This window comes from Rhea pennata, chromosome 13, assembly GCF_028389875.1.
Source record: "Rhea pennata isolate bPtePen1 chromosome 13, bPtePen1.pri, whole genome shotgun sequence".
Classification (NCBI taxonomy): Eukaryota; Metazoa; Chordata; class Aves; order Rheiformes; family Rheidae; genus Rhea; species Rhea pennata.
In genome coordinates this window covers 9,716,049-9,738,323 of record NC_084675.1, presented here as the reverse complement: position 1 = coordinate 9,738,323, position 22,275 = coordinate 9,716,049, and the positions used below count along the sequence as shown (strand labels likewise).

The following is a 22,275-nucleotide window of genomic DNA, read 5'->3' as shown; positions in this document are numbered from 1 at the left end:
TATTCTCCAGGACAGATCTACAATCTCACCTTGGACTTGCAGGATTTTAACATGTTAAATCTATATAAAAAAACTGAGAGATGCTTTTTTGTGCTGATATGTGATCTCATGAAGATGATTGCAGTGTATGATTTTTAGGAAATAAACTTTGAATCTGATAGATGTTCCCAGATGAAAATCTGGAAATGATTTGTCCATCTGTTTTTGTGCGTTGTAACGATCTGATTTTATATAGCAAAAGAGAAAGGAAACATCCTGTGTTATTTTGGTGCCTATTGTTTTGAGGCTTCCAAGCAAATTTCACTTTTAGTATTTGATGAACTTTTGCAGCTTCCAGCATTTACCTGAAAATATACAAGTTTGGTCCAGCTAGTACCTAAAAGGACTCGTTGCTTTCATTATTTTTCTGAGTGGCTTGTTTGTTTGTTTGTTTTTCACTATGTGCATTGAACATCAGACTGCTTAAGCAGAAATAGAAGCGATGACTTAGAGATGACCTAGTGCTATCTTAAGTTTCGATGGGACAAAAAAAATTATTTTGCTGGAATAAAATGTTTAACTTGATGTTTGGATAGCAGATGCCACATCTACTATGCTACCAATGTCACCTTACTGTACATTACCTAAACACACAGGAAAAGTGGATGACTTTTCACTTCTCAGAGAAACAGTAACTTTATGGAAACTGTGTTTTGATTTGTAAAATACAAACGTTAACAGTTGCGTTAATAGTGGCAGACTTGATGATCAGAGTTGTGACAGACAATAGCAAACAACTGCTAAAAATGTTTGTGGTGCAGGAAAAGTTTGTATATTAGGAACAATCAAATACTATCAAAACTGAAGGTTTTGCTCAAGAGCAGGGAGCAACTGTTACAATGCATGTGATTCTTTACATCTGTCAAATCAGGACTTGCCAGTAGATAAGATAAAATCAAGAATCTTTTCTATTGCTTGAATTAGTACTAGCAGCTTTTACATGTACTGCCTTTCCTCAGCAAGCGCTTACGCTGCCTGTCACTCCAGATTTACTGGTCCAAGAAAGAGGGTGAATGGATCATCTCAGCCCAAGATCTCTTTACCTGACATTGAAGACAGCTGACTTTTCAGTGGATCTAGAGCTTGCTACTGGTTGCTTGCATACTACGTTAGCAGAAATATGCAGAGCTGTTTAAAGAAGAAATGGAAGTCATGTCTAGCTGAGGTTCTTTATTAGGACTGAATACTTTCATGTTTCCTACTTGAGTTACCCTGTTTTGCAGCATATTATTAAAATAGATCATCTTTCATAGCATGAAAGAGCTGACAAAGCCATAAAAGCACATTCCCTTTTTCTTAATTACTTGACCCTAAAATTTTCAGGAATGATGAAGAGAGTAGCAGTGGCATGACAGGAGTACTGCAGGGGGCACTGTCAAAGTCCTTCCACATCAGTTGTTCCGAACTAGTAGTTTCAGGCAGTAGTAGTCAGTGATGCACTTTGCACACTTCTCTATTAAAAAAAAAAAAAAAAAAAAAAAAAAAAAAAAAAATTTTCAAGTTTTTGCTCCATTAATTCCATTCATATTAAAAATAACACATGATTTGGTTGATTGCCGTAGTGTCTTTTTGTAGATTAAACAGGAACGCATATGTTTTTTGAAACCTGTGCCTTCAGTTTTCTCTTGCTCCTGTTATGAATTGCATGAATTATTTAGTGGCTTTCTTTTCTTAGAGAGTGGGTTTTAAACCAGCACTAGCACAGCAGAAGATGCTGACAGATGGCTGATATTTGGCAAGCTGTCCACATGAATGTGTCCATACACAGAATTCAGGGCTCAGGAGGGAGGAAATCATTGTGTACAAGGTTGCTTATTGTCAGGCATGGCAACTGTCAGTGAGTTATCCTCTAGTTCCATCTGTTTGCAGTTGAAAATTTAATTTAATCCCTTTGCATCTATAGCAGAGAACAGCATATGATTATGCAAATGAATGAACTTGATTGCGGTATCAAAGTGTAAAAACAGAATAACACTAGTATTTTCATTCATCCGTGCTGCATGCATATTCTTTATTACACCTTGTTCTATACACACTTGAGATCTGGATAAATAAGCTTAACACATACAATCCATAATTTCTGTAAGAATGTTTTGGTACTAGCTTGTTGCGTTTACGTATCTGTGGTGTGAATGATTGTTTTGTGAAGATTTCATTTGGCAATATTTTTTTTCCTCTTTTCCTCCCCTCATTAAATGTTTCTTTTCTCTATAAATTTGCTATTTGGAAATCCTTAGTTAGTCTTGTAAAATATCTGTAATTGACACTCTTCCCCCTCACCCCTGAATGTTCTGAACACCATCACTAGTAGAAATGTATAACTGTGCTGATAACATTTTATGTGATACTCTTTGCTTCTTCGCCTAGCTAATGCTTCTAAATTTCAGTTAAGGATAGAAGTAGGAGAATCCACACTCTGAATCATTGGATATTCAAGGCCCATTCAAACAAAGGTCATCTTAATACAACCAAACACTAAATTATAGGGAAGAATAGTACTGGGCATATCTAAACAGTAGGACAGTCTGTTTCCTTGACAGTGGAAGCTTTGAAAAGATTTGGTGTACAAATGACATGAGTACCCTATTGTGAAACTGTGGTAAAGACATATATTATGAAGTAGAATGACAATAGAATATCTGAATGTAGGAGCATTATACTCTGAAAATGATTTCAGATAGAATTCGCAGTTCTGATGGCTGTGAAAAACATCTTTGTCATTCTGAAAACGCGAGTAGAAGAAATGCTTTGCTTTTCCTTCAGTCACTTTTCTTTCTTTCTCATAGGTGTCCTTCATTCAAAATCTTGTATTTTGTGTGGAAAGATCCTATCGTGTACCTGACTTTGGTGTCTGGGAAAGAGGAAGTAAATACAACAATGGTAGTCCAGAGCTGCATTCAAGGTATGTGAGAGAACCTAATGCTTTAAGTCAAAGTAATTAATGTGATATGAGTCAGAATTCCTGTAGTGAATTTTTATATATATGTATAAGTGTGTGTGTATACATTATGCACACACACATACATGTATTAAAAAAAACTTTGAACTTTTACAGAAAAAATATCTGGTGTGAAAGTAGGGGCTCATTAAAGTAGCTAAAATTCTCTAAAGACTACAAGATGTATTTTTGGAAAATTTGAAGCATAATTTCATCATCAAGTGCATGCTGAAGTAAGCATATAGATGCTTACCTATTTGAGTATTCAAATTCCAATAATTATGTGCAGCTGCATGCATACGATTCTGGAATTTGTGTGCAGAACAGTTCAGACAATGAAGGTATGTGTGCTAGATTGACTTCAAAAAATGGGGAGTAATTTGCTGATATAAGTAGGCGTTGAGCCTAGATTTTCTTACCTCCACTATGCTGGGAGGAAGATCGTGGACACTGCAAAAGATAGCCTAGTACACAAGATCTTTTTCAAGTTCTTCAGGCTCTCCAAGTAACTAGGAGTTTTGATCCCTGGACTGTAAGACAGGAATGTTTTTAACATTTTAGTGTTAGAGTGGTCTGGTTCACTTCAATGAAACTGCTTACGTGCTGGCTATCTTGATGGTTCAAATCTGTAATCTAACCACTTGCTTTTTCTAATATTATTATTGTTGTCCTGACTTTGACTTCTGAGGTTTAGCTGTAGCTTCAATTTATTAAGATTTTTAAGATGTCATTGATCATCATAATTATCATGGGTTTGCAAATAATATACCTATGTTGCTTACAGTCTTTGAAGATATTGCCAAATGAATCTGTGCTTCCATTTTAGTATGAAATAACTTTATTAAGTTCATATGCAGGCATTTATTTTAAACTGTATGCATAATGATTTATCGTTGCAGCAAACAGTTAATTTAGGTATATATTTTTAAAGGCTTTTGTAGAGTTTTATTTTTTTTGTTTGGTTTTTTTTTACAAGAAGGAGAATTAAATCTCCAAGAGTTTATTCTTTTTGTTCTTTTTTTTTTTCTTCTCTTCCTACATTTGTTAAACTGTCAATCACCAGACTATGTGAGCATTTGCCTAGAGAATCATATGCCCACTTCCACCTCTCAACCTTGTGCAAATTACGAAAAGGAACACTGGAATTCTTTGTCTCCTACTGTTTGCAGCATTCCTTTTATTCAATATGTAGGGTTCCTCCAGGGAAACTGAACATCTTCTACCCAGATGAAAATATACTTATTGTTTTTCCTTAATCTAAACTGACAGTTACGAGTATTTTATCATAAAGGTGAAGTTTTATGAGATGGACTGAGCCAGTCTATCGGAACATTGAGCTGGCACAGAAGGAAATACAGAGCTTTGTTTTCATTTTCACTCTAAAAACAAGAAGTGTTATAGAGTATAGAAGAATTAAGGTTAATACATAGCCCCTATCTGCAGCTTTCTGACAATTTGGTAGCTATAAATTTTTAGTTCTGAATATTGCAACTATTTTTCAATACCATGATACTTCATCATACACGGAAATTGGGGATTATTAATGCTTATTTTCTTAATAGTTTTTTCTAACCTCTCAAAGTGTTGTTTCATTAATTATTTTTAAAAATAAAATAGGACTGTCAGATTCAGAAAATCTGTGTTCCTAACTATTCTTAATTTTATTTTTTCCCCTAGTGGACCCTGGGCATATGCTCCTAAGGATGCTTTAATTTCTCAGAATCATAAATTTCTTTGTGACATGGTTGTTCTCATGTTGTCTGGGCATATGAGTCCTCTGATAAATATTTTCTTTCATTTCTTACTCGATAATATTACATAATATTTATCCCAAACCAAATGACAGGAAAAGGGAAACGCTTATTTTTAGAGGAAAGTGAGTAGAAACTTTTAACTAGTTTAATAGTTTTATAGGGAAATACTGTAATAACAAAGAAATCAGAAGCAGATAGCAGTTGCATCAATTGGTATCTTCTGTTTCCCCTAGACTTTCCCAGTTCTTACACTTCAGGCTTTTTGAGCATCTATGTGCAGCCTTGTAGGTGTTAATGAGAGTTTGTTCTTTTTTTGGTTTGCTTTTTTCATGTTTCTGTATTGTACCCAGTTACACAGTGGCTGCATCTAAATGATTTCTGTTATGTGAGGGCAGTAGCATCACCTTTCTCTCTGTTATATGGAAAGGCTTTATAGGAAGATAAAACCTTTAGTTCTTCTTTCCACTGATTTTTATCTTGCTAAGGTTGAAGACTTTATTCCTGCAGTGGTGATATATATCTTTATGCTTTTGTTCTGTCACTTCAGTTTAGCCTTATGGTCTTTTTTTAACTCTGTCTCAATCTTCTGTTCTGTCAACCTGTTTCATTCTATTTTCACTTCTTTTCCTACCTTTTACTGTATTTCCACAGCTCTGATAACTTTTTAAAAATTGACAAGGTAGACATCTATATTTCACTACTTTCCTGTTGTTCTACTGTCTTCCTTTTCTGTTATCTCTTTTATCATCCTTTTCTGACTAAAAATACCTTAATTTAATTGTAAGCTGCTTGGAAAGATGAGCTGCTATGTAATGGAATGGCAAGTTAAGTAGAAAGATGAAACTTGATTTTGAAGAGGCTTGGAAGCTGGGGCAAACACAGGTTACGCATAGAGTGACAAAAAAGTCAATAAATTGCTATTGTAGTCTATATAGAAATGAAGCAGAATTGGCCATCGACAATGTAGTTAAGAGGAGACAAAGGCCTAACTTAGGATTTTAGTTTTATGAATGAAGTTAGAAGAATTATATTTGACTTCCTTTTGATTGATGTTAGAAATCTGTATTACTGCTCCATCTAAGAGAATGTAAAAGGTGTTCATTTTATTACCTGGACTTCCATAGTTTGTCTAATCTCTATACTTCCATGTGACCACTTAGTAAGCAGTCTCTCTGAAGTGCTTTCTGTAGCTTGAATGCCTATAATCCATGGTAAACTGTCAGAAAACTGGTAGCATTATATATTATTTTTAAGAACACCAGCATTGTTGGAAATTAGTCAGTTTAATATTTTACTTTCTGATGCCCTGTGAGTTTAATGTCTGGAATTTTGGAGTGGACCTACAAAAATTTAACATTGTATGATAATGCTTTAACTCATTATTATTCCAATTGAGTGGACACATTTGAGTGGACAATATATAATTATATATTCTTTAAAAGCATAATTCAAAATGTCATGCTCTGTCATACTTCAGATTTCATATGAACCTGTCAAATATATGTAGGTTTCTATTAGTTTATTTTAGGATTTTCTTTAAAAGTATGTGTATTGAAAGAGAATGCTGATTCTCCTTTTTGTTCTTAAAAATGATTGCACTGAAAGTCTTAAGACTGTATTTTTAACAAAACAACCTTTTTAGTCTTCTAGCTTATATTTTTGTGTGTGCTGTATAATGTTAGTATTCAATAACTAAGCTAAATTTTTTATACTAGTTAGTGATTTTAGTATATGGTTAGTGCCTTTACACATTAAAACATGAACTTGCTAATTGAAAAGCTTGTTGGCAGTATTTCTTTGTGGTAGATACTAGCCGCTGAGTAAGTGAAGTAAGAGATGGGATATGGGTAACATCAGAAATTTCTCCTTTTTGGAATCCAGATTAATGTGTTCTTTTATTATATTGAAAACCAGTCAGAAATCAGTCTCTTAAAGTTTAATACTTGAGAGCTGACCACAGAAATTGTGCTGAGGTAAATCCTCTGTTAACACACTATTTGCAAGACCTTGAAATACATAATGCCAGATGTCCAGTAACAAGGTGAGAGCAGAAGCGCTCTTTCCAGATGGTGTCTCACATCTGAAGACAAAGAAAAATGCTCAAAAGGATCTTTTTCTTTTCAAAAAAAAAACTTGCTGCATCACCATTTTATTAACATAGAGGTTAAGCACAAAATATTAGTCAAGAAAAAATCATAGTTCTGAAAGAGTTGTCAAATATATGTTAAATTTTACTCTGGGCTTGAATTATGATAATTCTTTCTCCTTTTTCCTCTTCCTCAGCTCCGTGGGGCTGGCAAAAGCAGCTTTGGAAGCAATTAATGGCTTCAATCTCTTTGGCAATCAGGTAAAAAAAAAAATGTTTTCTTTTTCTCCTTCCATAGCAGTAATGATTTACACTATAGAACAGCGGTTATTTTAAAAATATGTTGCACAGTGTCTTCAGTTTCAGCCTAAGAAAATTAGATTGCAAACTGATCGTTCCTGTTTCAGGTACAGAAATTAAATCTGATAAAAATCATTACTGTCCTTACAGTCAAGTATTACTCTTCTTCCTTTTAAATTAAAAAGAAAAAAAAGCTAAGTGATTACAGGTTCTTATGAAAAAGGGCTTGTGTGCCAAAGATGATCATCTCTTACAATTCTATCGGTTGATATAATATAATATACTATATCTCTCCACGTATACTTTGCATCACTTCCATTTTCATGTGGCTTTTGATCAAGACTTTAAACAAGTTACATGTTCATCACCCTACTGCTATTTTATCAGCTTTAAATTTCAAGTATGCTTTTGTTCAACTGAAAACTTTTTATTTGTGATTGCACTTTACTGGAGTCACCATTTCTGCACTTTGACTAGTAGTATTACTTTAGTGTTCTCCACATTTCTTGGAACCATCTGAAAGTTCCAGGACCTGGAGAAATTCAGGAAACTTTTGAGAAGAACTATCAAAATGTAGGTGTGTGTATGAAGTCATGGTTTGAGGGACAGCTGAGGCTGTTAGCCTGAGAAACAAGCATGAGTATTTATCTGCAGACTGAAAACTCTTTGAAGATAGAATTTTCCTTTCTGTAAAGGAAGTGTACAATTAGAAGTTTTTCCTCTTTTTTCTAGTTTCAGACATACACGTGACTTCTCTTTGGAAGAGAAGCCATTATGTGTAAAGGAAGTAATGCTACTCAGCTCTTTGTTACTGCTACATTTTGTACTAACTGATAAGTAGTTACTGATGGTGTTAGGTCTATTATTTTTATTCCATTTCAAGGTAAAATTAAATTTGTTTAAACTACTACTGGAAAAAGTCATGTGCTTGATATCAGACCAGTTGATCTTTCATGTTCAAGCTCTTGTTTCAGAACACAGTTGCATGAACATTGAAAATAGGTTTAAGAACTTGTTTTAGCAAAAAAGCTACTTATATTCTCATAAAAACTAAGCTGGTTTAATTCAGACTTTTCAAAGCTGTTCAGCAGTCTAGGATGACTCTTAAGATTTTGGCATCCATTATGATTTTTGTGGATATCTGTTCCTCTGTGCGTGTATGTATATAATATATACATTTATTTATTCATATCTGCATATCTATCTGTGTACCAGTGCCGTGGGACAACAGAATGGTTGCTTTCTACTTAACGGCCTCTAAAACTTTAGAATACGTTCTCAGGCCAATATTGAGAAGGTGATCAGGAGTAGCCAGCATGGATTCACCAAGAGGAAATTGTGCTTAACCAATCTGATAGCCTTCTATGATGGAATGACTGGCTGGGTAGATGAGGGCAGAGCAGTGGACGTTGTGTACCTTGACTTCAGCAAGGCTTTTGACACTGTCTCCCATAACATCCTCCTAGATAAGGTCAGGAAGTGTGGGTTAGATGAGTGGACTGTGAGGTGGATTGAGAACTGGCTGAAAGGCAGAGCTCAGAGGGTCGTCATTAGTGGCATGGAGTCTAGTTGGAGGCCTGTGGCTAGTGGCATCCCCCAGGGCTCAGTACTGGGTCCCATCCTGTTCAACTTCTTCATCAACGACCTGGGTGAGGGGACAGAGTGCCTCCTCAGCAGGTTTGCTGGTGATACCAAGCTGGGAGGAGTGGCTGGTACACCAGAGGGCTGTGCTGCCATTCAGAGAGACCTGGACAGGCTGGAGAGTTGGGCAGAGAGGAACCTCATGAGGTTCAACAAGGGCAAGTGCAGAACCCTGCACCTAGGGAAGAATAACCCCAGGCACCAGTACAAGCTGGGGGCTGGCCTTCTGGAGAGCAGCTCTACAGAGAAGGACGTGGGAGTGTTGGTGGGTGACAAGTTGACCATGAGCCAGCAATGTGCCCTTGTGGCCAAGAAAGCCAATGGCATCCTGGGGTGCACTGGGAAGAGTGTTGCCAGCAGGTTGAGGGAGGTGATCCTGCCCCTCTACGCAGCCCTGGTGAGGCCCAGTGCTGTGTCCAGTTCTGGGCTCCCCAGTCCAAGAGAGAGATGTATCTACTGGAGAGAGTCCAGCGTAGGGCTACGAGGATGATGAGAGGGCTGGAGCACCTACCCTATGAGGAACAGCTGTGAGAGCTGGGCCTCTTCAGCCTGGGGAAGAGGAGACTGGGGGGGGGGATCTTGTCAATGTGTATAAGTACGTGAAGGGAGGGTGTCAGGGGGACGGGGACAAACTCTTTTCAGTTGTCCCATGCGACGGGACAAGAGGCAATGGGGAGAAATTGAAGCACAGGAAGTTCCGCCTGACCGTGAGGGGGAATTTCTTCCCTGTGGGAGTGACGGAGCACTGGACCAGGTTGCCCAGAGAGGTTGTGGAGTCTCCTTCTCTGGAGATCTTCAAGGCCCACCTGGATGCAACCCTGTCTAACATGCTCTAGGTGACCCTGCTGAGCAGGGGGATTGGACTAGATGATCTCCAGAGGTCCCTGCCAACCTTACTGATTCTATGATTCTATGATTGATGATTACTTTACTTCTATGTGAAGAGAAGTATGAAAGTGCCTATGTAGGTACACAAATATTTTGGAAAGACTTGCACCTTTGGTCTATTTTCATATTTTAGAAGCAGTAATGTTATGGGTTAAGAACTAGACACTATCAAGGATCTTAAATAATGATCAACTATTAATTAAATGTTGTCAGTATTTCATTAAAAAAAACCCTGTTCACATATGATCTTTACCTTCCAAAAAAAAATCTCAAGCACCAGTGACTTAGGCTGCTATTTCTTTTTAAATGATATTTTACTAGGTTCTGAAATGGCTGAATAAATTGCTGAAGCAAAACCAGTTTAAATGATTTGAGAATTTATTTCCAAGAGATTTTGCATAAACAGCAACCATTTTGACCTTAAGTCATGCTGCAGCAGAGTCAGTTTTTATGCTTATCTCTAGCTGTGCTTCAATTTCTTTTAAGAAATCCTGCTGAGCACCTCAAGAGGAATTTGTCTGCACCTGCAACTATACCAGGGCAACCCACGAAATCATCACTGGGAACAAAAAAAAAAAAAAAAAAAAAAAAAGCTAAAGAAAGCTAAGGCTTCACTCACACTGTGGATGCTGGAAGAGACTAATAAATACAAATATATAGGACTGCATCTATACCCTTATGCATACATGTGTGTTTTACATCTTTGAGTATATCATGTTGGGGATGTTTTTGTGGTCATTTGTGCATGCACTCACAGAAGACAAAATATGAAGTTTACAAATTGGTTGTTCATAATCACATTAAACTGATGTTTTTTCTTCCTTCCAAATACAGGAATTCTAAAAGCGTTAAAAAAGAATATATAAGAAGTCATGCTACTTTTTGTGCTATCACAGAACCCTCCTTAATTTATCTTCAGATATTTCTAAAATGTCCTTTGGTATGCTTTCTAGCTGCCAGATACAATGAGGAACAGTTATGAATGTTCTCTTGAAAAATGATTAGCTTTTAATTGCTTCCAGATTTTATCTGCATTCATGTAAAGAAGAGTGTGTACTTGCACATAAATGCAGGTTTTTTTTTAGTGCTATTTATTTTCATTTTCATTATACCAGAAATATTCCATAAAAATTTGGGTTATAAGCATAAAAATGTAGTCAAGGTATAACTCTAATGCTTCCTCAGTAAAAGAAAATGCATTTTCACATTAAGAGTTTTTTCATAGATAGATAGATTACCTCAGTGTTCCATCTGGACTTGATCTTCCCTAGCTTACACTTAACTCAAATGTGCTAAATATAGTGAATATGTGCAGATGCTATAAAGAAAGTAATAATTGACTATTGCAAAGTTCCAGTAATTTCTTGTGAGTGCTAATTCTAGCTGTTGGGACCAAACTATTGCTAAATACAGGAGTTGATAGCTGCGCTCATCATGACCTCCGTACTGAGGTGGTTGGCCCTAATGGAACAGAATTATGCAGCCCAGCTCAGAACTCCAGGGAAGAAGTTTCAGACGTTCGGGAGGAAGGAGTGGATGTAAACAGAACTGCACTGGAATGTGCTGAAACCAGCTGGGCAAAGAGACTGGAGTTAAGATGGGAAGCCTGGAGAATGGGGATCAAGGGTTTCTTAATATAAGCAGCCTTTATTCTAGCATTCTCTGTCTTGGCCATTGACTTCGTGATGATAATGACCATTTAACGTTTATTTTTCAGTAAGTCAAGAATTTTCATTCCCTTTTTTGCTTTTGTGTTTGCACATAATCTGTGTGATAGTTGTGTTACTATTATGTCTGATATTAATGCACCAATTAAATACTTAAAATTTAAAATCAACCTTAATAGCAACTCCAGATGCAACAGATTATATAACCTTAAAAAGAAGTTAATAATTACCAGAGTGACTAATAGATAAGAGTTTTCTTCAATTAGGACAGTACTTGCCTCTTAATTTAGTTTCTCATTATTTAGCTTTAATATGCTATGCTAGACTTAATTTTTTTTCTCTCAATGTATTGTGTATCTCTGAAACAAGACTTGTAAATCTTAATGAAGTGGTTAATATATATGACTTCAGTAGGAAAATTCTATTATAAGCTTTAATTGTGAATTGATCATAGATCAGTCCCAATATCCTTGTATCATTATTACTTCTGCTGATGTTGGTGGGAATTGGATATGGAAAAATTATAAAAGGGGGCCATCTGTGTTTCAGTTTAGTTTTGCAAAGTACTTTGGAATCATTTGTTATTTTATTTTTTGTAGGCTTAAAATGGTTAACTCAAATTTCCAGATTTAGTTTATATTAATACATCATTCTTAAATGAATTATCATCCAGATGTGACTTGGAGTAAATTTTGATGCTAATTAGCTGAGATTTCCTAACAGTACTGTAAGAATTCCATTTTATCCAAATACCTTTAAATTCGTCTCCTCCCCCCAGCATATCAGCAAAAACTATGTAACTGAACTTCATGCCAAGGTTTAGATAACTTGGTAAAATGGAAAGTCCAGAAAGATGCATATGTGGACTGAAAAAGGCACAATTGGTGACAAAATGAACATTGTTTCAAGTTTGACCTAGTCATAGTAATTAAAAATATTTGTCTATGAGCTATATTTGCTATATTAGTTTATGAAAATCATTATTTCTAAAAGTAATCAATGTCTCTGTAGTGGTGTCCATACTACAGAATTTTGCAATCTTTAGGGATGTGAAAAATAATTAATTTATAAACCAGAATGCGTGTGGTTTTGTGAAATACAAATTATGATTTGGAAAAAAAATGAAAAAATGCATTTGAATCCCCAAAGAATTTTTGACTGCAGTACAGATTTGAAACTCTTCCTTCATACATGTTGAGATGCATTCAGTGTGTATGAAAGCATTTAGAGATTAGTGAGCAATCTGAATCTGGCTTAAGAAGAAAGTAGAACAGTAAATCATGAAAAGAAAAGTGATTGTTTACATATGTTATTATTCAGTATATATGCTAGAATGATTAGGAGAATGGATAATTTTTGTATGGGGAAGAGAAGAAGAATGTGTTTTGTTTAGCCTAACAAAGCTAAAGCTGAGTTTTTGTATGGTGATTATGTATATAATAAGAGTGGAGATAAATACTAAGGCAGAGAAGGGTATTTTGTTTGGAAAACCAAATCAATACAAGCTAATGCTGCCACAAAAAGAATGATTAGCTTGTTGGTTGGTTGGGTTTTTTTGGAAATGTAGGTGGAAATTCAAGTTCTGATCATCAGACCAGCTGTGTTCTGAAACAGTATTTTTAAGACAGTAGAATACTCAGTAAAATGAGTATGATGAGTAAAATGAGTAGTAGGAGAATGTTGGTGAACTAATGAAAATTATTTATGTGGTATGGTATCTGTGACATTAAAGGAGCGAGCTCAGTGCTGTATGTATTTTCCAGTGTGATTATAATATAATTCAGTATCATTTACAAGGTATATGAAGATAGCTATTCATTAGTGAACTGGATTGTTTTTACTGGCAATCATGGGTTTCCAAGAAATTGCCTACTTTTTAAATGTGGATTCTGTTTAAAAATTAAACTGTATCTCCGCTATGGGAATTTTCCTGAGTGTTTCAGGAAGTGTCAAAAAGCTGACTGAGTCATATAGTGTAAAATTAAAGAATGTTACTAGGAAATGAGATTTGCCAAGAAGTAGGTGTCAATAACATTGATCTTTCTTGAGCAATGACTTTCAAAGTTTTAAACTATCAGTGTTCTAAAATTTTCCATAGGTAGTATGCCTGCTTGCCTAAAAATTGAGGTTCTATCTTACTACTTGAAAAAAAATTTCCCCCCTTCTGAGTGCTTAGATAGCAGTGCATAGGTTCCCAGAAGTGAATGGACTGAGAGTTAAAAGTCAGTTGTAGTAAATGCTTGTGTGACACGTCTTCAATAAAATGTTTTCTGACTGGATCTTCAGTTTCCTCTTAAAAGACCAGATTTTGGTCATCACTATTGCAAGAATGCTGATACATTACACCCTCCCTCTCCCCCACCTTTACTGGTAGCATGTGCGCACTAGAAATGACACTTTTAATGACAAATTGACTATTGTTTCAAGTTTGACCTGGTTATAGTAATTCCAATTATTTGTGTGCGAGCTATATTTTCTGTATTAGTTTCTATATTAGGGACAAATGAGTAGTACTTAGAGGAGTAGCTTTTAGAAAGGCTTTTTTATGCAGTCTGTGACCAATATAAAGACAAAATCATTTTACATATTTGTTCATTTGTATAAAATATGTTTGCATATCATATACTGTTTTTTTGAGATTAAGTTTCATATAAAGCTGTGGTAAAACATTGAAAATAGACTTCCTAAATGTACACCAGCTATTTAAAAATGGAGTTCAGTTGGTGGAGATGGATCAGAAATAAAGTCTTTCAGGCTTTCAAGACTTTCTTCTTCTTAAACCCCTATAAGAGAATCTGGAGAATGGTCTTCACATACTTTTTGCCAACATTTTTAGTTTTTCTGAGAAGCGAATTGGGTATGCGTATTAAAGCGTAATATAATGGCTGAAAAGCAAGACATTTTTGCTTACTGTGTCCTTTTCCAAAGTGATACCTTAGGTGAATATCCAGTTATTTGTATTCTGACTTGTAATGAAATATTCAACATAACCATTTGGAACTGTTCCTACAGACAGAAGGAGAGACAGCTACTGTTTTGTTTGTTCTTAATGCAGTCAGCAATCCCTACTGTCCAAGAAATAATGGAAGAGTTTATCGCCTAAATGAGTGACATGACTCAAAATTACTATTAGGCAAAAAGAGCTAACATTTTTAGTATCTGAAATTCTTCTCTCATTTTTTAAAATCTTTTGGCTGTACTTAAATTTAAAATATTTTCAACTTAGTATTGTGGTTCTTTTTCTGGTTAAAATTGTCAGCTACAAGGCTTCTATAACTTAACACAAAGATCAGTTAGTTTCACCAGAATATACTGATCTTTCTTTCCTTCCCTTAAGTTAATTTTATGTTCTGTTTACAGGGCTGCTCTTGGTCTGTCATATTTGTGGATTTTGATGCCCACAACCGTAACAGACAGACTCTGTGTTCATTGTTACCCAGGGAGTCAAGGTCTCATGTGAGTAGTTAAATGGAATTCTTCTCAACAGAGTGTGAAGAAAGTAGATTGATATGAACATAATTCTGAGCTTTATGATAGCCATTATATTCTGTTTATTAAAGATAGGAATTTGTTGTGAAGGTGTTAGATTTTTGCTTCTTAAATATCACTGTGGTGTAGATGTTTCTCTGAAATGGAATTACTATGGCATAAAATATTTAGGTCAGAATGGCAGCCTGTTGGTAGCCTTCTAAATTATTTAAAAATACAAGTAAAATAATAATACTCTGCAATAAATTAAGTTGAGTTTGCAGTCGTCTTGGTGACTGTCTTGTCTTCAGCCTAATGGCTGAGTTTCCATTATAAACTCAAAGTCTGTATTTTTGAAACATTGTATTTCTTTCAGCTTTAATTTGTTCTTTTATCTAGGAAAAAAGAATTTAAGATTGTCTCTCTATAAATTACCAAATACGGAGGATTTTTTCTAATACTGTTATTACAAATAACCATTCATCAGTGATTAAATATAAGTGACATAAATGCAGATTTATCAAAAAGATTTTCTATTTTAATATTAGCCTCAAAAGGTAATTTTGATTTTTGAAAGTCAGTAACTTAATATGAGAGATAATAGAATGCTACTGTGTTTTTGTTCATTCTGTGATCTGATAGAATTTTGCACATGAAACAGATTATTAGTCTTCAACATTAATAGTGTACTCATTTTATAGAAGAATTATAGCAGAGTTATAATACTGGATAATTAAAATAAAAGGCACTACTTCTTTATAGTCTAATGTTCTTTTAGATGTCTCTTGCTATGTATTGTTTGTTAGAAATTTGAAATACTCCAGCAGAAGCTGGATTGATAAATTACTTTATAATGCTCTAGAAGCAATCTTAAAATTGTTTTTTTTTTCTTTCTTTTTATGGGTTTAAATCATGGATTTTTGGCAAGAATGCCTAATTGAAATGGTTGTATTTCTTAGCTGTATCAGCAGAAAAAAAACATACCGTGTGATGTCAGAATTAGAATTTAAGACTAATTTTTTGTGTTTCTGTAAGCTTGCCTGTAGTGATGATGCACTAGTTAATAGTTTTTCTTGTGCTTTTCGTTTGTGATAGTTTCATGCGGTCACCTTAATGTAAATCAGAAAAGATTGTTTGTTACAGAAGCTAAATAATATTTCTGAAAAAAAGTTTTAGAAATGGTGCTTTAATCACAGTCACTTCTCATGACTGCACCTTTATAAAATAAGCGTCGTGACTTTTCCTGAGCATACTATACCATATGGTAGTGTTTTTTAAGAATAACCTGCAGGATATTTTTGAGTTCTAAAAACACAAAGTTCTGGAATATATTGATTTACCAGTGTAGGTTATCAACTGTAAAGTAAGTTAGATTTTGAGTCAATGAGATCATTCTCTTTTAAATCGTATTTCTGAATTTTTGGTTTGTTCTTTATCTTTCCACCTTTTTATAATTATTTTTAGAAGTTCTATTTTGCACACTATTTTAATATATCAGTACTGCAATTTTGATAAAGATAAAATGATATTCCAACTGTATATTTTGTTGAATGAGATACGCAGTCTTTGTACATGTATCAAATAATTTCAGAGATTTAATTGTGTTATTTTCCCCTCTCCTTCTATAGAATACTGATGCAGCTCTTCTACCTTGTCTTAGTTATCCTGCATTTGCTTTGGATGATGAGGCTTTGCTCAGTCAAACACTAGATAAAATTATTAGAAAATTAAAAGGAAAATATGGATTTAAAAGATTTCTGAGAGATGGATACAGAACAGCTCTGGAGGACAGAACACGGCGCTATTATAAACCAGCAGAAATTAAGGTAAAGGAATACCTAGCCTATGTAAGGACAGATTTTGGTTTTCTAAAATGTTTAAGCAGCACTTACACTTGAAAAAATAAAATAATATAAAATAAGAATAAGCAAAACCACTTTTTGGAACACTGAATTGTGCAGTGATTCTTAATCCCTTCTAATGAAGGAGATGCATTTTGTAATTTGGCATGTGCAGTTTTGAGAGATTGCTAAGTCAGCAGGTTAGTCGTTGATTTGTTTTGTAATGAATGTACTTCCATTTACATTTAGGATACAGTTGATTTCACATAACAAATAGAGAAGTTATTTATCATTTTATTTAATTTCACAGCTGACTACTATCTGAGCGCATAGAAAACAATTTTGCTTTTGACCACAGTGCTTATCTGTAAAGGTTAGATAAATGATTTTTTTTTTTCCACTCCTGGGATAGTTTCTCAGGGGAAAATAAAATGTAGCTGATAGAACTATTTTGTTTGAGAACGAGCCATAGCATGTGTAAAGGCACGGTGAAAACTGCCGTTAGCAAGACATAAACTGTAAACTAAAGGTAAGGATAGTTTACTGAAGTATTTTCACACTGATGTGTGTTTTTTGTTGCTTTGAAATGATTCAGTAGAATTTGCAAATGCACTTCTTTAAGCCTAAAAGTTGAAATGTCTGATTATTTTTCTTCTTCATAGCTTTTTGATGGCATTGAGTGTGAATTCCCTCTGTTTTTTATTTTCATGATAATTGATGGTAAGTATGGCTTTACGTTCCTGTTCTATGAAGGCATTGCAGAGATGAGTTCTTAAAGGAAAAATATAAAATGATTTTCTTGTCTTATAAGAATAAACTGTAATTCAGTGATACTAAATATGTCACTCAGAGTTCTGTCTCAGGGAAAACCCCCCCCCCCACATATTTCAACACTTTTAATGATAACTCTGCGTCACTGATTTAAGAAAAAGATAGTCGTTATTTTTAAAATAAACTCCTACGTTGACTTTTAAGCCTTAAAACCCTGCATAGTATATCAGAACTTCACAGCACATGAGGGAAGTGCAATTAGAGCTGCTGAGCAAGAGCATGTTGACAAACTGGATGTTGCAGCAGGCCTTTTCAAGCTGGATGTTCTGTGGCAAATGAAACGGAACTTAGAAGAGAAGAAATCCAGGCATAAGGACACTATGACCAACTTTCTCTTTCAAATGCCTGTGCTTCCAGGCTGTATTTTTCCACGTAGCCAGCTTGTCTAATAAAGATATTACCACTACCTACAAACCTTGTCTTGACAATAGAATACATACCAAAAGAATTCATGGGGAGATTTCAGGATGGAAGCTAAATTCACATAGAAAGAAAGTCTGAAGAAGGAAATATATATCATATTTAATATACTTCAAAAATTCATATAGATGTATATATTTTTAAATAAACCTTGAAGAAATTTCATTTTCCAAATCCACAAAATCTGTTAATGCAAAATGTTAAGTACATGCAGAGGTACAGAGAGACTTAAATTGCAAAAGGACAGTGAAATAGGAGGAGTAAATTACAGTTAAATGTCATTAAAATAAAAACACTTGGAAAAAACTCAAGTTCCTACATTGTAAATGCTGTTCTGCTGAAAGCCTCTTTTCCCATTGTACACACATGCAGAGTACAGAAGAAAGGATTTTCCACAAATGTATACTGAAGTATTGAATACCTATACAACTCCTGATAACTGGATTGTATTACCTCTATAACAGTGGGACAGGACTCCATCAAAAGATGGAGAGTCCTGTGAACCATTATCCGTAACAACCCCGTTTTGCCCATATGAACAAAATTTCTTTTTTTGTTTCCTTTTTGAAAGAATAGCAGAACATACTCTGGTAACTATATATGTAGTTATTCTTTTAGAATACAAAACAATAATCTCATCAACTTTTCTGTCAGTGACAGCTGATATACTGTAGTTACGGGTTTTCTATTAGTATTCACAGGAACTCTGTTATTCTTTATGGGTCAAGATCATTATTACCCAACACATCTTTCCTAGATGATTCTTAATATAAAATAATTGTATTCTCACATAAATGCATCTGTTTACGCTGTACAATATCTGACAAGCAGAATAATTTAAAAATAAAGGCAGTCAGAATATCACTCTTATATCATGGCTGTGCTCACATGTGTTGACATAGTTGCCATATGTCACTTAAACATATTGGTTTTTTGTGTGCAAGCTTTGGTCTGCCAAGATCTGCAACTGATCTTTTTCCTTGCATTTATTTCTTTTGGCATGTGATTTTTATTCCTCTATTTATAACTTGCTTTATTTAAAAATGTAACAGAGAAAGATTTAGTTCTCTTTTTGGGTGGAGCATTAAAGAATCATGGAAGGAAAAAAATCTCTTAAGAGTAGTCAAACTCCAGCTTTTTTCAGTAGAATCACTTATTGTATATTCTTAAAATAACATAAAAGAATAATTTTCTGAGATTTTGTGTTAAATCCTTATGTTGCTTAGTGAACATGCATCTATTTTTTTTTCCCTAAGATATTGTTTCCTGGTACCTTTGTTCTCAGTGTATGAGTTAATAGGTTATGAGGTTTGCTGTCTTATTTTTGCCTTTCAAAATTCACATTTTTTAAGAATACAAAAGGACTACTTTATTACTACTTTCCCTTTGGCATTTTTCTCAAGAGGAAATTGTTTAGGACTCTCTAGATAGTAGATAAGCATATATTGGTGAGGGGACAGATTGAACTAAACAAGTCAATATGACTTTTTGGATAATATATATTTGGATAGTATTTTTAATAGCCTTTTTTTTTTAACATCTCTGTGTGAATCTGGAGAAATATGGTAATTTTAAAGGATAAGGTAATGAAGGGAATATTACAACTAATTTGAATAATATGGAAGAATGTTGTAATTGAAAAGGAAAACCAGGGAAAGAAATGAAATGCACAAAAGTGAAAGGTGAGTGACAAATAGTTTTCATTGAACTTGTTTCCCTTTAAATATTTAGAAGTGTTTCTCTCTTAAAATAAAATCAATGTAATATGTGAAGTTGTAGGTTTTTTCCTCAATGAAGTAAAATGCCTTTTTTTTTTTTTTTGGATATATCTTTTCATATACAAACTTGTATGAATTGGACTCTGGTCATGTTATAATATTCATCAGATAAATTTGGGGAACTACTGACTTGTACCAGAAAAATAATAAGATACTGGTACATCCCAAACTAAACAATTTCTTCCCCAAAGCACCATCATACAGAGATGACTGTTCTATTTAACATCTCATGGGGTGTAAGCTATACTGAACCTATATAATGATTAAAATATAATACCTATGTAAATTATCATTGTAAAGATTCCATTTACAAATCTCTGACAGGGAATTTTTGGATTTACTCTTTCAAATTCCTTTTGTATTTATTGGGAGTTCTAGGCAATTCATTTTTAGATCCCTTTGAAACTCTGTCATAAAGATTTAGAGCCAACTGAACAGAGACTGTGTGTCTCCACGCTGGCACATCAGCTTCTGCGTTCTGTGATAATGAAAGGAGTTATTTATAGGTAGTAAGCTAGTCCACTCTTGAGCCTCTATAAGTTCAAAGCTTTCTTATGCAGTCTAACTTGCCACTGATTTCAATTTAAGGTGATAAAACAGTGGCTGATTCTTGATCCCTGTGAGATCTAGCTGTAGGAGTAACTGAAGAGTTACAGTTTTGTCTTCTACTTCTCATGGGCAATATAGCATGTGGGCACTGCCCCATGCACTCTGCCCCATGCAAAGTTGTGTTTTGCTTTGTTTTCTCTCTTTTATGAACATTGAGTTTACAGAACAGTTTCCTCTTCCATTAAATAAATTACTTCGAGTTTTTATTTTATTTTATTTTTTAGGAGTTTTTAGAGGAAATCCTGCTCAAGTAAAGGAATATCAGGATCTTCTGGATCCTTTGCTTCAACATACATCTGAAGGTATTATCTGATAATCTCTTTTAAAATATTGTGGTTTTCCGTTTTAGCTAAAATATTTAAAATGCAGACATTTTTATTAATAGTATTGCAGTCAAAAGAAATAATATTATCAGAATGTGGCTTGAAGGCAAAATACTAACATGAAACTAATTTGTTCTGTGTAGATACATTGCACTGTATAAGTGTGATAATAACAGTAATTTTATTATTTGGAAAAATGATGCTGATATAAATGTAAGATTTACACTGTACCCTGTTATTTCTCCTCACTGACCTGTGTTTCATTTTTTACAAAGTCCGCTTTGCCTTTGCAGGAGGGTATTAACTACCAACAGATAGATATTTACATGATTCCACTTAGATATGGTTGGGAATTAGTTATATCATCCATTGATTCTTGACTTAACAACATCTGCAAAATAATTTGGTATAACTCATATGAAATAGTTACTTGTTTAGAGCAGTGAAAGTGACAACTTCTGAAAATTAATATAAACATTCCCTTGCATAGATTTTTGTGCTCTGCAGTTTTGGTGGAACTGCAGACAAGAACATTGATAGCCTACAAGTGCATCCGTCCAAAATTCAGCTTAAGAAAAAGACCACGTGTTTGAGGAATTTTGAGGGGAGGAATACAAAAAAATGGTCTGGAAACAAAATAGCTTTCAATACACTGACAATCCAGCTTCAAAACTTCTTTGAGTATTATCTTTTATTAGTAGTAATCACCTGTTTTTGACATCTTTGGTACAGTGGATTTTGTGGTATTGCCTTTGCTTTACATAAATAGATGCAAAATATTTTAGTCTTAGCTGTTCGGAAACTTGGAATCCTTCCTGAAGTGAGCCAGTCTGGTTTCTGAAAAATACAAACATTTCCTTACCAAATTTTCAAAGCATAGGAAGTTTTCTGACCTTTTCTCTGAACTGATTTTTAATGACACTAAATTAGTTTTATGGTTGCCTTGGTTGAATTGTCATCATGAATGCTTCATCTTAAAACTTTTAGGTGGGTTCTGATACCTCATCTATTTGAATATTTTTTTTATCTCCCATTTTTCTTTCTCATCTTCTTGCTAGTAATTTATCTATTTTTTTGATCTAAGCAAATAGTCAGCCACTTCTACTTTATCTTGTTTATCACTTGTTCCTTACATAAATAAATCAAACATTAAAGTCGATTAAAGATGATATTAGGACATAGTTATTTTTATTGAAAGCATATCAATTTGTTTTACATACATTTAGATTTTTTCAAAATTGCAGTGCACTGTTAACTTTGTATTGTATACTTGCCAAAAATTATAATTTCCATTTAATTAAATGCTAGGCTACTTTTGATTACTTTTTTTTAATTATTATTTCAAAAAGTTTTCTAATACTGGCCATTAAAATGTGCCACTCCTCAGTCGCTTTGATGCAACTTTGATTTCTCCTGTAATGCATTTTGCTCAGTAAAAAAAAAAAAATTATTATTTATTTATTTTTTTTTGCATGATAAGCTACTATGCTGATAGAGTATGAGTTTTAGGGAGAGATTCTGTGGAAATATTTAAAAATTAAAGTACTGTTTGGCATAGCTCTTGGTTTACTATGTTGATGGTGGTTTTGAGAGGTAACAATAAATGATGATTCAGGATATAATTTTTCCTGTTTTCAATCGATCTCAGGTTTGTAAAGGAAATAAAATCATATAATGAAGGAAGTGGAATAT

At 34.2% G+C, this 22,275-nt stretch overlaps 1 protein-coding gene across 5 annotated transcripts in view; it reads left to right on the top strand.

Annotated features, from left to right (window-relative positions):
• The window catches only part of PHKB (phosphorylase kinase regulatory subunit beta), a 90,514-nt gene that overhangs the window by 27,361 nt on the left and 40,878 nt on the right, over positions 1-22,275 (top strand). For all 5 annotated transcript variants that reach the window (XM_062586549.1, XM_062586554.1, XM_062586550.1 and 2 more), the window contains 6 exons: positions 2,826-2,941; positions 7,015-7,078; positions 14,674-14,769; positions 16,410-16,607; positions 17,285-17,342; positions 20,485-20,562. In XM_062586549.1, coding sequence (XP_062442533.1) covers positions 2,826-2,941; positions 7,015-7,078; positions 14,674-14,769; positions 16,410-16,607; positions 17,285-17,342; positions 20,485-20,562 — 610 coding nt within the window. The remainder of the gene's footprint in view (positions 1-2,825; positions 2,942-7,014; positions 7,079-14,673; positions 14,770-16,409; positions 16,608-17,284; positions 17,343-20,484; positions 20,563-22,275) is intronic.